Raw genomic sequence first — 15,324 nt, 5'->3', positions numbered from 1 at the left:
ATTAATTAAGAGATCCATGACTAAGTAGTTTGATTAATTTGTTAATATCTCAGAAACAATGTTCTCAAAACAATTTTATCAACATAGTCAAGCACACCTAAGACTATTTATGAAGTTAATTTCTAAATATGCCTAAGGCTCTACTGACATTAGGATGTTGCTGTATATTAGTAGAAAACTCTAATCAGCATCTACCTGAACTTTTAGAGTTAGAATGTATGGGTTGACCTTTATTACCCAGAAAAATAGTTTCCAAGAGTATATAATTTCAGGAAAGTTAGTCCTCAAATGGATTAACTGTGCATTTAGTTCTGTATCAATGTTTGTGATTTGAAAGGTAGTAAATGATTGGGGGTTACAATGAAAAATTCAGTAGGGAAAATTAAAGAACCTTAGCATGCCTAGTTTCTTTAGTCTTCTCTACTGCTTCCTTTCCTGTGTTTCCTATCCCAAAATTAATCAACAAAGCAACATTAAAAAATAATATTTTTGATATGTACATGAAGAAACTTATTAATGGCAGCCCAACAGTTAAGGAATGTCCTTCTTCTGAAAGGTGACTGAACCATTTTACAAAGCTTTCTACTACTGACATTTGTTTACTATGTGAAGCAATAATTCAGAGGGGCATACTTCAACATATCATATTCAAATAATTAATATCTGTAAGGGCCGAATGAACAGTATACAAACTGTAAGGAAAATTATTTCTAAATAAAATCCTTCTATAGGTTGGCCAAGAATCGACAACTCAAATAACATTCATTTGGCCAATTTATGCAGTCATTTTTGGATACTTACCACTGGACGCAGCAAGGACATCCTTGCATAACCTTAGCCAGTGAGAGAGTTTTTCTACTGCCAGAGATGAAAGCATATGCCCCAAAGTATCATGAATATCAGAGCACAATTTCCGATCTGTTTCCCGATCTAACATCCCAAAAAGGACTCCCTCAAGTCCAGTCTCGGTGATATTAATGCCTTGATGCCGACCATGAATATCCCTTCGGGAACCAGGACCTGGAGCAAAAGGACTAACATCTGCAAAGCAATTTGCAATTAACAACACAGATTAATTTTTTGTTCAAAATGGTAATTACCTAAGAGTGTTTTAATCCTTTAGCTGCAAGCCAAACACTGTGTAATTATTTATTTCCTTTCTAGAAACAGACCAGGTACTACAGGCAATGACTTAGGAAGTGCAAACTGTCCAGGAGAAACCATTTTGAGTAGCACTGCGGGGCTTTTTTTTTTTTTTTTAGAGAATCAGGAAGTAAAGCTGGTTACTATTCAACTAGTGTATAGTACAGATGTGTCTATGCTATCTTTGAACATAGATGTCATTTTACAAAGCAATTAAATTGTCCTACAACAAAAATATCTTCCCCTCCCCCAATTATATTCTAAATGTCAAGAAAAAAGAAATTACAAACCATGAAAAGAACTTACTAGAGACAAATTTAACACATTTATCACACACACACACACACACATCACATCACATCACATTCCTATAGCTAAGGTTCTCAGGAAGGATCTCAGCCTATCCATTACTCAACAAATGATGAATCTAGGTACTACTTAGTTTCTGATAGCTAAAGGTACATTCGTATACATGAATGGGGTGTGGTGTCTCCACCAACATTCAAAAATAAAATTGAAAATTTGGCCTTGAATCTGTTGATCAGTTTCTATCCAGGTCTTTATGGTTTATACCTTTGGGCTCGCCTGAATTTGCCCAGTCACAGACAAAAGTCTGTCAAATAGAAACTCTCCCTCAAAATATTTTGTGCATTACAATTCAGAAAATTTAATAAGACAATTTCCTGAGACTGCTAACCTCTGTGGATGGAAACAACTTTGTGCCTTGCTACAGGGACCATAACAATATGGTTCTGTGATTCCCCTCCCCTCTGTCCACCAGGCATGAAGGATCATTGGGGAGTGGGATCCCTGCAGTAGGTCCAGGCACTGGCAAATGCTTCAGCATACATTACCATTATGCCACACTCAAGCATTTAAGATGGCAGCCTTACAATGTAAATATTCTCAGTTAATAAATTGTACTAAAATAAACATTCAGTTTCAAAGCGCAAAAGTGCAACTGAATTTTACACTTGTGTGGCTTCTCATCGGATAAGTCCATATATTTCCTGGAAGTTTTCCAAAGTTGGTATAAATGGTTAATACATTACCATGTTATTTAATTTTTGGTACATCTACACTGTAGAATTATTGCAGATTGAAACACTTTTTAACTGTCATGGCTCAATGCTATGGAATCTTGGGATTTGTCGTTTGGTGGGGCACCAGTGCTCTTTGGCAGAGAACGCAATGAATATTGTTCTCCAACTTAAGAAAGAGATCTTTCCCTCTCCTGTTACTTAGAAGTCATTATAAAGTGTTAGGGATTCAGTCAAAATATCAACAAAAGATAAGTTCAACATGGGGGTTTTGGAACATCGACTATCAGGAAAGAAATAAAAGTCAATCTTTCAAAATGTGAAAAATTCATCTTTTTTAAAAAAAATGAAGTCAGGCAAAATGGGAAACAACAGGGAAACACATGTGAAATGTTGAGAATGCCAGCTATATCCGATTTGACATTTAAAGGGAACTTATAAAAGGAAAACTTACTCATCCCATTGCTTTCTTTTTCTCCAGCATTTTTAGCTAAGCTCATGGCATATTCACACACTTCTGCTGCTTCTCTCTGAGCAAGTTGTCTCAGACAGGCTACTGCAGCCCGACGCAGAAGCAGGTGGGAGCTGCACAGGTGAACCTGAAACCATGATTTATTGACTCAGTCCAAAGAAATAGTACATTTTCATTAATGGCAGTCAACTTCTCAACAGACTGAAGTTTCTATTACACACAATTTGAAAAGGTATTAATATTTCCATAGGAAACAAAGTAAATCAGATGACATGTGCACACTGTAAAAAGAGGTTCAGATGAGTCTACATAGGTGTACATGCATACTCACTAACATAAAGCCGGATTCAGACTTAACAAACTAAGTTATTATATGTCTTAAAGAGTGCTATTATAATATAGGAATCTAGATGTTCAATAAAAACTATGTTCTATAAACACAATTGAAATTACTACCTTTAAAACACTGTGCAATCCACACAAAATGATGAATTTTTATGTTTCCTTCAGACATAATGGGAAACCACAGGTTCCTGCAATGTGACTCAGCCTTTACAAACATCAGGCTTCTGAGTCTCCCCTCTACTCTCCTTCTGTACACCAGTAGGAGATCAAGTACATCTCATTTGGGTTTTAAACTACTCATGGTTCCCTGTGGTGTCTGTTTTAGTAACCCATAGTTTGTTCAAACTCTCTTCAGTGATTTAAACACCCGCACACAAGCTCCTGAAGCAGTTTCATACATAGCCTTGTTCCCACTACCCATAGTAATAAGAACAAATCTCAAACTGAAGCTTTTTATTCCTAGCTAATTCACATTGTTTCTTATTACATGTGAGCTAAGTCTTAGCTTGCTTCATTCTTCCCTACTCTGATCCTAGAGGTTCCCTCCAAGGTTCAAATTTCCAGGATGCTACAGGAGTATGGAAATCCCGTTGATAGCAATTCCATAGTTTTGATTCCCCAACTGGGAAGGTAAGTGGTGAGCAATTGCTTTGTTTGTACCTCAACATCCTCAGTGGGAAAGTGTGGGATATGCTTCTACTGTTCTGATCAAGTGTTCTTCCAGCCCACCAATTTTTTTCAGTCATGGAATTCTTTATAAGACTTTGACAAAGGAATACATAAATAAGGGATAGCATTCAACTAATTTATAAATTTGCTTTTAGTGCTAAAAAAGCCTTATTTGTAGGTTGCTGTGAGTTTTACGGGCTGTATGGCCATGTTTCAGAAGCATTCTTTCCTGACGTTTCACCTGGATTTATGGCAGGCATCCTCAGAGGTTGTGAGGGCTGCTGGAAACTAGGCAATTGGCGTTTATATATTTTTGGAATATTCAGGATGGAAGAAAGAACTCTTGTTTGTTGGAGGCAAGTGTGAATGTTGCATTTGGCCACCTTGATTAACACTGAACAGCCTTTCAGCTTCAAGGTCTGGCTGCTTACTGCCTGAACATTCCACAGATATATAAACCCCAATTGCCTAGTTTCCAACATACCTCACAACCTCTGAGGATGCCTGCCACATATGTGGGTAAAATGTCAGGGGATAATGCTTCTGGAACATGGCCACACAGCCCAGAAAATTCACAGCAACTCAGTAATTCTGGCTATGAAAGGCTTTGATGACACAAACCTTATTTGCATTAATAGGTGGACATGAAGAGGAGCACTGCTTGGATACTACTTTTCCAATGTCTATTAGTCCTACCCAACAGTCATTCAGTGCCACAGATCCATATTTTACTATCAAAGCCAAAGTACATTGAATTTCTATAAGATCTTTGCACTCTGACTGCTACTCTAGCTAATGCCGTGATCAAGGATTTATTTTCAATTTACATGTGATTTTTTCAGTGGGAGAAATGTTTCATGCAACATAGCCACAAATAAAAGTACTAGTTAAGTGCTTTGGCTAGCAACCACCATAGAGGGTCAAGGGAGGTGTAACATAAGACCTTTTCCAAATGATTCAGTGGTGTCTGCCTTCTGAACTATTATTATTCAATCAATACACTCACAAGATTGTATGTAAAATGTAGTCTAAACCTTAAGCGCCCTTTAATTCCATGGCAATTCCTCTTCTTCTTTTTATTAGAAGCCCTTAATAAGATTTTCTATATATTGAATAGCTGCAGAGATTTTAAATACTCACTCTTTGCAAAGTATGTATCTAAAAGAAAGCTAAAATTGCTAATATTCTAAATGCAATATATATATATATATATTTAAAGGCATGATGCCAGACTGTGGAGGAGGTGACATTTCACTGTCTGCCAATTGGGGTAACGCTATCAGCAGCAAAGGGCAACAGTATTAAAGCTTTGTAAAGAAAAGTAAGTAGGAGCAGATGAAGTTCACATGATGTGTCATAAAAGGCTTCTGCTCTTGAATGTAAAACATGGGTTACATAACCATATAAACCATATAAACCACACACCTAAATATGTTACTCAAATACAGAAATTTTCAAAGCTTTATGGTACATATTTTCTTCCTATCCAAATATGTCTCCCTCCCATATAAATTAATTCCAGCTCATTTATCAGGTTCATGGCTTCTCTTCACAGGAGGTACTTGAACACAGGAGGATTGTACAATCCTCCTACAAAAGAAAGCAGCACACTGTTCAAAATAGTTGCCAGCGTGCTAGGACATGTTTTTAAAACATATTTGCTTCTAGCATTTTAGCATGTTTGAAAAGGTACCCAATTAACTTAGGTCAGGACATCATAGAGATGCCGAAGTGCTTATCTGTTTGGATTTTGCCTTAAGATATGCAACAGTTCAAAAATGGTAATAAAAATCTGAAGCAGATTTTCTTAAAGGAAAAACAGGTAAACCCAAAAGTGGTATCAGATAAAGAATGGAAAAAGTACTACTTGTCAAAACACTTTTGACACAACTCATTCCCCTTCTATAACTGCCCCTGCATAAAGTACCCTCTCTGGATTAGTCATATGCATTCGGGCCAAAAGGCATACTGTTTTTGAGTCAGTTTCTGTCTGATCCCTCATTTCGTTTGCCAGAAAGTCACCCAAAAGGGGAGAGGTGCTTTCCGTTTCATTCAGCAGAGATGTCCATTGGCCACAATGGGAAACTTTAAAGGCTTAATCCTCAGCCATTTTAAGGCCTATCTGCATGAAACCTACCTCCGTTGTAGACCCCATTTACAACTGCACGCCTGCCAAGTTTCAAAATAATTCACTAATCTATTGATTTTTTTTACATTTATTTTAAGTTTTAAACATAATATTTTTTTTAAAAAGTCAAACTGCAAAAGAGGGTTCTGGGAATTCCCATACCATGTCCATCCCAGTATAGATCTGTCCTCTTGATGCACTTTCTCTCATCCCTTAGTGAAGGTCAACCCCCATTGTTCGCCCCTTCTGAGTCACCCTTCAGACACATTACTCCATTTACTTATCTCACCCAGGGTTTTATCAATTTTAACCTTTGCATTTGGCCCGCCCAATGTGTTTAATTCCTCTACCATTTTATTTCGTGTTTGTTTTATTGTATATTTTGTTATTGTTTGCATTTAACTTTGATGTTATTATTTGTTTATTTGTATTTTACTTTGCTGTATTGTAATTCTTGGGCTTGGTCTCATGTTAGCTGCCCCCAGCCCCCTTGGGGATATGGGGGTGGGGTATAAAGTTTATTTATTTATTTATTTATTTATTTATTTATTTATTTATTATTGTCGCCGGTTGTGTCCATTCTCAGCCAATCATAATATGGACACCACCAGGCTTGTTATTGGCTGAAAGATACAGAGAGAGAGAAAAGTTTCAACTCCCATCATGCTCCAAGAGGAACTGTCAATGGCCACCCTCTGCAAGTGCCACTGGGAAAGCGAGTTCTAAGTGCCCTCTCTGGAGGAGGAAGGAACTTTCCAAGAAAGAATGGAGGAGGCTTCTTCTGCTGGAAAGAGAAAAAGACACCATAGATCCCCCTGCCTCAGGTATTTTGTTGACTTAATCCTTTCTGAAAATATCATCTCTACGAATTCATTTCACTGGTCTTTTCATCTCTCTCTTCCCTTTTCTGTTTTTGAAAATTACACGAACACTACAAAGCTTTTTGCTAACAGTGATTCGGGCCCAACTCTACTCTGGATGTGTATTAATTTTAACATAGTAACTGTGTGAAGGAAGAATATGGTTTATACTCACACAAAGACTGGGAACGAGACTGGAAAGGTTAACATGTCGTGGTGCAAACATATGAAGCTGCTGGAGGCAGGAAATGGCAGCTGCTTGAACCAGAGAGTCTGAATGATCTTGTGTAATTGCACACCCCACCAGACAGGAGGAACGGATGGTAGAAACCGTGGCTCCATTACCTAAGAAAATTACACGTTTAAAGCACATTTTGAAATATTTATCTTGTTTTCTCTTTCAATTGCACCTATTTGCTTATGTCCTGTTACACACACTTAGCAGGGTTCTTAAATTTTGACACACACAGAATTGTAACCCTTTATTACCTTTAAAATATACCAAAGTCCTTTTCTACTCATTGTTAAAACTCATCAGATTACATGAGTCTCTCAGTCCATTCCATTTGAAAGGACTACATAGAAGCATTCCTAGCCTATGTAACTTTAAGAGAAATGTGACATTATCCAGTCAGATTTAAAACACCACCCACATCAGTACATTTTTATATCCATAGTTACTTCAATCTCACACAGAATAAATTTCAGCTGGTTCTACCTTGCCTATATTATTACTACTCCAAGACCCTGGTTAAAATTAGAACAACCGTCCTGGGATTAGACATTGAGAATGATAGGATGTACATATATATCTACCGATGACATCGTCAGATTACTGCTTTGAGAAATTTAATATAGACATTAAAAAGCTTGGAGGACAACACAGAACACTGGGACTCTCCACAGATCATGGGTAGACTGACGTCCTCCCAGAGACAACTTCTGGATTTGTTTTCCCACATAGGTCTAGAGAAACTAGAGCACTCTGCCTTCTACTCCCATTCCATCTGAAAAGTCTACTTCAATGACATTGAATGCTGTTGAGAGGTCCAGGAGATCCACACTTCCAACAATTCATTCTCAAACATCCACCTGAATTTCCAGTCATTGCAAATTATGTCCTGACACCATGCCTAAAGCCATACTGAAACAAATTTAAGTAATTACTGCTATCCAAAACTGCTGTGACACTATATAATCAATAAATATGCTCAGAAAAAGTAGATTCGAAACTAGGAAATGAAAGCTTCATGCTCAAGAGATCTGGGACCACCTTTTTTGAGAGTGTCAATGATCATATCTCTTTTGGGACCAATCAAACTACTCTATCCTTTAACTGGACATTCATTGCTTCCGACATCTGACAAGCTTTTGAGAACTCCTAGTTCCTAGTTATCTACGCAATTGTTATGCAGCCTTGCACTTTATCCCATGTCCTCTTCCCATGGCTACATCTTTGCATTTATCCCATTCCCAGTTGGATTGTTTACTACTTGGTCACGTTTACAGTAGCTTACCGTCATTGGCTGATGAACGCTGTTTTTAATTGAGTGTTAGTTGTTGTTTATATGTCCATTCGTTCTTAATTGTATTTTTTAATTGATTTCATTTTATGCTATCTTTAAGGCACCTTGTGCCATGTGTAAACTGCCCCAAGTCCCTTTGAGGAGATGGTGGCAGGATACAAGAATAAAGTTATTATTATTATTATTATTATTATTATTATTATTATTATTAAGTTATTATTGTAAACCTAACCCCAGCAGGTTTCACTAACCAGAAGATGCAAGTTCCTAAAAGAAAATGGTAATCCCTTAAGCATTCTGTCAATATCCTCAGACTATATAAACTCAAAAGCATGTATAATAGGATAAACCAGTACCATTCATTTTTCAGTTCCGTCAAATTTGGCATCCACGCCAGAGTACATTCCAACATTTTCATTTGGAAAACATAATGCAAATTTATTATAGCATGACTTCAAAATTTTCACTGAACCTCCATCAAATAGGCTCCTGACCACTTGGAAGAGTTTTCCTTGCTGGCTTTCTGCAGCTATAATGATGGCGGTGAAGTGATATTTTCACATTTTCATGTGTATTCTTTGTTAACACTAACCTTGCAGCTCAGGGCCCACTGTTGTTATTATAGCTCCCAAACATCGACCCAGACACTGATGAACCTCTGTGTGTGATGGAGGCACCGTCAAAAGCAAGGTGAGAACCAAAGACAGCGTGGGTTCCACGTATCCACGATACATTGGACCACTAGAATCCACTATTAAAGCGAGTGAATGGAGAGACCATGTCTAAAAGAAGAATAAATATGTCCGTCATATAAAAAACATGGTTGACACAAAAGTTCTCAAATGGCCTATACTTTCTCATTCTAGGTTAGGAATGCAATGCACACTCCCTGACTGTGACTGAGGAAAACCAGGTGTAAGTAGAGCAAAAGGTACTAAATTCTCCTTTTATTTCATTGAGTGGAAAAGCGGGTAGACCTCTGGTATCTGGGTCCCATCATATTTCACATTTTCAATTTGCAGATGCTTTGGCCTCTGACTATACTGTCAGAGACACGGACTCTGGTTGCAACCCTATGGTTCCCAGAATGCATCTCAGGGGTTACATAGAACCAGAGATTATTGACAATGTTGCTGCTCTGCATGGGGAGATGTGACACCAGATGCCTTCTCGCAGGTGCATTTAGCCATAGCTGAAGGTTTTCCAGCATCTTTATTTCTGAGAACGGATCTACCAATTTTGTAAAGGGCAAAAAACAGTATTTTGGGTTTGTTCTACTAGATCCACAAACAAGCCTCTCAGCCACCGACATGAAGGAAATGTCAGGTAGCTCTCAGAGTATTTCTATCTAAATTCTCTACCACCGTTACAATGGGAGTTTTATCAGTAGGAGTCAAAAACAAGGGTATGGTAGGTGATAAACATAACATCAGGTTTATCAATATTTCCTTCCTGTCAGTAAAATTTCAGCAGGACTTTGAATCAAATGGAGAGTTTTTTGCCCCTCTGCTATAGTTTCTCTGTTATATAGGTTAATATCTAGTGTTGAAAAAAGAATAGAAAATTAAACAAAAGTATCGACGGTGGTTCAGGCTGCATCCCAACAGGCTCTATACGAGGGAGGGACTTTTATATTCTCTTCAAATGAACACTTTGAAAGTGTAGCATTTGCTGCCTGCATCTTGATAGGATTCCCTGCCTGTTTATTTTGAATAGTAATAATTTGCATGCTATCATTCATTGGTCACATTGGAAATACAATGAATTCCCATCAATTTTCTGACCCTCACAAAAATAGTCTATTATACGCATACAATCAAATGAAATGTTCATACAGAAAGTCCACAAATATACAAATTTCTTGTGAATTTTGCCTATAGAAAGCTTTTGAAATGTTCACTCCTGTTTGTAAACAAGCAAAGCCTTAATCCACATACAGACAGATGACTTGGTAAACTGTAAGATGCATAACCTTTAAATAGTGCTAGACATTCTTTATTTCTTTTACCTGAACTTCGGGTGAAGTTCCATCTTGTGCCAGTGCTAAGAGAATACTGACACTAGTCTTCAAATGTTGCCCAGATCCGATGCCTCCAACGTAACGATGGAGACAGCCAAGAGCTAAGGAATGGCCTGTTCTTGAGACAACATCTCTAGCAGATTTCAGCCTGTAAACACATTTTTAAAGTTATACTTCTTTCAATTGGTTGTTGGTATAGAATTTGTTGAAAATAAAAATAAAAAATAATTGGAAGACTTAAGAAGAAACACGACAAGAGAAGACATCGAACTTTCAGACAAGGCACACTGAAAGAATTATGCAAAATGTGAAGTCATTTAAAAATGCCTGGTGTTATATTCAGGAGATAGATATTTGTCATAGTTTACTCAGAATGAAAACAGTACTTACTTGTCAAAGCTATACTGGGCCATCCTGGCAATGAAGGTGGCTTCTCCGACCACCTGGGCCATTCTGCCAAGAGCTTCTCCTGCCGCACATCTCAGAATGGGATTAGGATTGTCAAGAGCCCCCATAACAAGGGTCAAGGCAGACTTGCGAACTTCTTCTGGCCCTAAAGTGCTTTTATTTTCAGCCAACCCCTTTAACCAAAGAAAAATGAAGAAGTTCAGATTTAGAAATTTTTAGTTTACTAATTTTTGGTAACTACCTGGAAAGTTAGAATGGCTCCCTCCTTGCTTTCACTTAGGAACAAAGTTAAAATCTTCCTATGGAAGCAGGCCTTCCCCAAATGAGAACAGTATTTTTTTAAACATCAGCTTCATGTGTTCAATATGTGAATTAGTGGACCTCCGGCAATTTCGACTTGACTATGGACTAAAGGGGAGCCCCCGGTGGCGCAGTGGGTTAAAGCACTGAGCTGCTGAGCTTGTTGATCGAAAGGTCGCAGGTTCGATTCCGGGGAGTGGCGTGAGCTTCCACTGTCAGCCCTAGCTTCTGCCAACCTAGCAGTTCGAAAACATGCAAATGTGAGTAGATCAATAGGTACCGCTCCGACGGGAAGGTAATGGTGCTCCATGCAGTCATGCTGGCCACATGACCTTGGAGGTGTCTACAGACAACGCTAGCTCTTCGGCTTAGAAATGGAGATGAGCACCACACCACAGAGTCAGACATGACTGGACTTAATGTCAGGGGACTACCTTTACCTTTATGGACTAAAGGAATAGAGATTAGATGGGCTTTTAATCTACTGAATGTTTACATTATGTTTTATAGTCTATTTATTATACATATTTTGGGTTGTTTTAATTTTTATTATTTTCATTAAATATGTTGTGGTTTGCTGATTATGTTTATTTTCTATGATTGTTATATTTTTTGTCTGTGCTGTTCATAGCTTTAAGTCCTGTTTTGGGAGAAAAGCGGGACAGAAATAAATAAATAAATAAATAAATAGTTTGGCTGTGACTATTGCTAGAGGAAATGAATTCTATGAATTTCCAATTATAAGCAAGCTTCATGTTGCACATGTGCTCTGGTGAATGTTTCATACTCAGTTATGTGATGTATTTTCTCCGAAGAATGGCTGTTTCTGAGAGCAGTAATGAACTGAAATCAGATACATTACTTTGTTAGTAATAATGAGTGTTTATTTTTCTACTCATGTTACCATATCAACTTATTTTTAGTTCAAGTATCAGAAAAGTGGCTAATGTGGAAGACAAACAGCACTCAATCTCTTCAAAGGATCTACAATTAGAAGCTGTGTGTAGCCCAACTATTAAGGCTACCTTTGCAATGGAGAACATTTCCAAAATAATATTAAGTTCCTACCTAACTCCCCACAACCCATCAGATATCTCAAGTTTTAGGTGTGCAATTTGTAAGAATTAATGATGACTTCCAACTTGGAAAGGGAATTGTTTATACAAACACAAACAGCTATCAATGGCCATTATTAATAAGGAATGATTGACAATGACACTTCCATAATCAGAGGCACTATGCCTAGGTGTGTCATTTGTAGGAGTGCACAAAGGGAAGTGTGACACTGCATTAATGCTGCTCAGCAATTCTTGATTTCCATTTCTGTTAGAGAGAACCCTTTGACCTTTTGAATTAACTCACCATAACAATATCGGAAATCAATTCATCTATACACATCTATCAAGGTCTTGCAATTCAAGCCTTATTAAATTTTAATTACTTAAGGAGAGCAAAAACAGAATGCAGATTTACCTTTAATGCACTAAGAACAGCAGTAAAAATATTGAGCTGCACGGCTTGCTGACGAACACCTTTAGCCTGCTTGACACATTCTGCAAAATGATCCAACATCTGCAACCTGAAAATATAACAGTTGTAAGAGAAACATTCTTTGGAGGGGAGGTCATGACGGCAGATACCTCCTTGAGGCAAAAGGACTGCATGTGAGATACACTGCAGCTAGATATTTTTCATTTTTCATCATCATCATTGGTTGCATAGACTAATTTTTTTTCCTTTTTAGTTTAAATAGTACTTAATTCAGCCCATCAGGGTGAAGAATCAAAGCACAATTTTTTACTATAAACATACCTGTGTTTGTAGGAAACATGAGGGAAAACTACCCCAAACAGAGCAACTGAAGCATCGATGACTGATACTCCCAAAGGAAGAGGACCAGGAACAGCTTCACCAGCAGGGATGCGCAGGTAAATGGAAGATGGGTCATGTTCTAGAGCGCCACTTCCAGAGGCACTGTTTGGCTGGAGCTGCAAAGCATCATTTGAAATATATTGATATTACACACTGGAATAAAACAAACTGCCATGGTCAAAAATAATTATTACTAAATTATATGATGCTGCCATTTACATAGATAAAAATTGGGACTCAAACTTATCTATCAAGATCAGTCATGCAATTACCAAGTCTGCATGACATTTATGATTCCTCAAAGAGGCAATAAAAGATCAAACATTCTCAGAGTTTCCATTCAGAAATCCGAGAAAGTAATGCATTCACAATTTAGAGTTGCCAACTTTCTCTTTCCATAAATACACATTACTGGTGGTCTGCATCTCAATCTAATCAGCGCCATAGGGCTCCCCAAAATGCAAACCCTGCTGAAATACTGCTTACCTTTGATGGAATCTAACCTAACCCTAAGGACTGAGGAATCCAGGAGAACTAAGAACTGTTTGTATACACAAAGTACACCAATGGAGGAAAAAACAACCCGGGGGGGGGGGGGTGATGAAAAGACTTTAAACGGCAAATGTGAGACCCTTATAATAATTTTTTGTTAACATTTTATACCTGATCTTCAATAGATTTATGATCTGTCTCCTGCAGCCAAGAACCAAGGAGAACACTGTCATCATAATGGCAAAGTGATCTCAGCAAGGATGTAGTAGTATTAGCAGAGTTGTCCGTCAAAGTAAATTCTGCCACTAGCTCTCGAAGAAGTGCATTAAATGATCCTAGAACAAAAATAATGTGAAGAAAATTCTCCTCATACAAGGCAATGATAAAGCTGTATAAGAAATCCTGTATTAATAGTATTACAGACTGCTTTCTGAATGTTGCTGCTCCAAGGATTTTGAGAGACCACTGACCCATCTCCAAAGTTATCCATGGTTTTTAAATTTTTGTGGGGTTTCCTAAAAATGTGGAAATCTGATTGTAGTGCATTGTTGTATACTTTCCTTCCACAAAGTTCCTTTCTTGAGTATAGCAGCATTATCTTGAGTATAATGACATCACTAGGATTTGATTGTTGTATCTATGTACATAGATACATAGTATCATTGTATCATAGTAACATAGATACATTGTATCTATGTTGTACATAGATAAAATGATGGTTAAAAGAAGATATAATTACAGGCAACATGTCTGCACCTTATCTACACCACTAACTAGATTTCTATTTGGGATCATCAATTATCTCCATCCAAACAAAACCCGTTCAGAAATATATACCCATATATACTCGAGTATAAGCCAACCCGAATATAAGCTGAGCCATCTAATTTTGCCACAAAGAACTGAGAAAACATATTGACTCGAATGTAAGCCAAGGGTGGAAAATACAGCAGCTACTGGTATATTTCAAAATAAAAATAAATTTTAATAAAATTACACTTAGGCACCAGTAGGTTAATTTTTTTGGAATATTTACATAAAACTGTAATTTAAGATAAGACTGACCTACTCTGATTAAACCAGGATTCTAATCTTCTTCAATATAAATGTGCTTATGTATCCTTCCAATACTAATAGAGCAAAATAATAAATGTAATAAAAATAATAATAGAGTAAAATAATGGAAATGTAATAATAGAGTAAAATAATAAATGTAATAAAATAATCGAGTAAAATAATAGAAATGTAATAATAATAATAATAATAATAATAATAATAGAGTAAAATAATAAATATAATAATATTACTTTCAGAGTAAAATAATAAATAACTTTAATTCGAGTATAAGCCGAGGGGGGCTTTTTCAGCCTAAAAAGGGGGGCTGAAAACCCCGGCTTATACTTGAGTATATACGGTAGTTTCATCAACATCACAGTCCCAAACATTTCAAGCTGAGAACCTGCCCCAAGAGGAGGGTACAAAGGAACTAAATATTAAAGACAATATAATAAATAAAGGATCGGATTAATAAGTACAATTCACTTAACTTTACCTTCATATGTTTTTGGTGGTAACAAAGCCAAAATGTCATAAAGCCTTAATCGGACCATTGCTGCACTAGCCTTCAGGTGAGCTCCATGGGCTTTAATTACAGAGGGAATGCTATAATGTTAAAAAAAAATTAACAACGATTATTAGTAAAATCTCATTGTAGAAGACAGAAGTGTATTAAAATACAAGAAACATGATGCAAAAACAAAAAAAAATTATTTCAACAGGAGTGTAAAGTATCTTAAAACGTGTCAATATTTATTAATTTCAAAATCAATTCACAGCCTTTAAATCAAGAAAGTACACAATTTCATAAATCAATATGTGCCTTTATAAGATGTAGGGTGAAGTTCCTCCAATTTACTGTTGGTGTAGTAGGTATGAGGAAGATAAAGTTATTTAAAAATAGTTGACTGTGCATTACTTCTCTTGTTTATGTAAGGTCCTAATTTATAAGGTCCAAGGCCCAGATTCTAATTAACTAAAGTAATGGAGCCA

General features: G+C 37.0%; 1 protein-coding gene across 2 annotated transcripts in view; it reads right to left on the bottom strand.

The window, feature by feature from the left end:
• The window catches only part of HEATR5B (HEAT repeat containing 5B), a 51,578-nt gene that overhangs the window by 18,584 nt on the left and 17,670 nt on the right, over nucleotides 1–15,324 (bottom strand). For both annotated transcript variants that reach the window (XM_060753978.2, XM_067464479.1), the window contains exons 14-23: nucleotides 14,828–14,937; nucleotides 13,447–13,610; nucleotides 12,724–12,899; nucleotides 12,385–12,490; nucleotides 10,594–10,784; nucleotides 10,192–10,351; nucleotides 8,776–8,965; nucleotides 6,833–7,002; nucleotides 2,638–2,782; nucleotides 802–1,041 (exon numbers count right to left, since the gene is read on the bottom strand). In XM_060753978.2, the coding sequence (XP_060609961.2) occupies nucleotides 802–1,041; nucleotides 2,638–2,782; nucleotides 6,833–7,002; nucleotides 8,776–8,965; nucleotides 10,192–10,351; nucleotides 10,594–10,784; nucleotides 12,385–12,490; nucleotides 12,724–12,899; nucleotides 13,447–13,610; nucleotides 14,828–14,937 (1,652 nt within the window). The remainder of the gene's footprint in view (nucleotides 1–801; nucleotides 1,042–2,637; nucleotides 2,783–6,832; nucleotides 7,003–8,775; nucleotides 8,966–10,191; nucleotides 10,352–10,593; nucleotides 10,785–12,384; nucleotides 12,491–12,723; nucleotides 12,900–13,446; nucleotides 13,611–14,827; nucleotides 14,938–15,324) is intronic.

The sequence above is a fragment of the Anolis sagrei genome, chromosome 1 (genome assembly GCF_037176765.1).
Source record: "Anolis sagrei isolate rAnoSag1 chromosome 1, rAnoSag1.mat, whole genome shotgun sequence".
NCBI classification, from domain to species: Eukaryota; Metazoa; Chordata; class Lepidosauria; order Squamata; family Dactyloidae; genus Anolis; species Anolis sagrei.
This window is presented reverse-complemented; position numbering and strand designations above follow the sequence as displayed.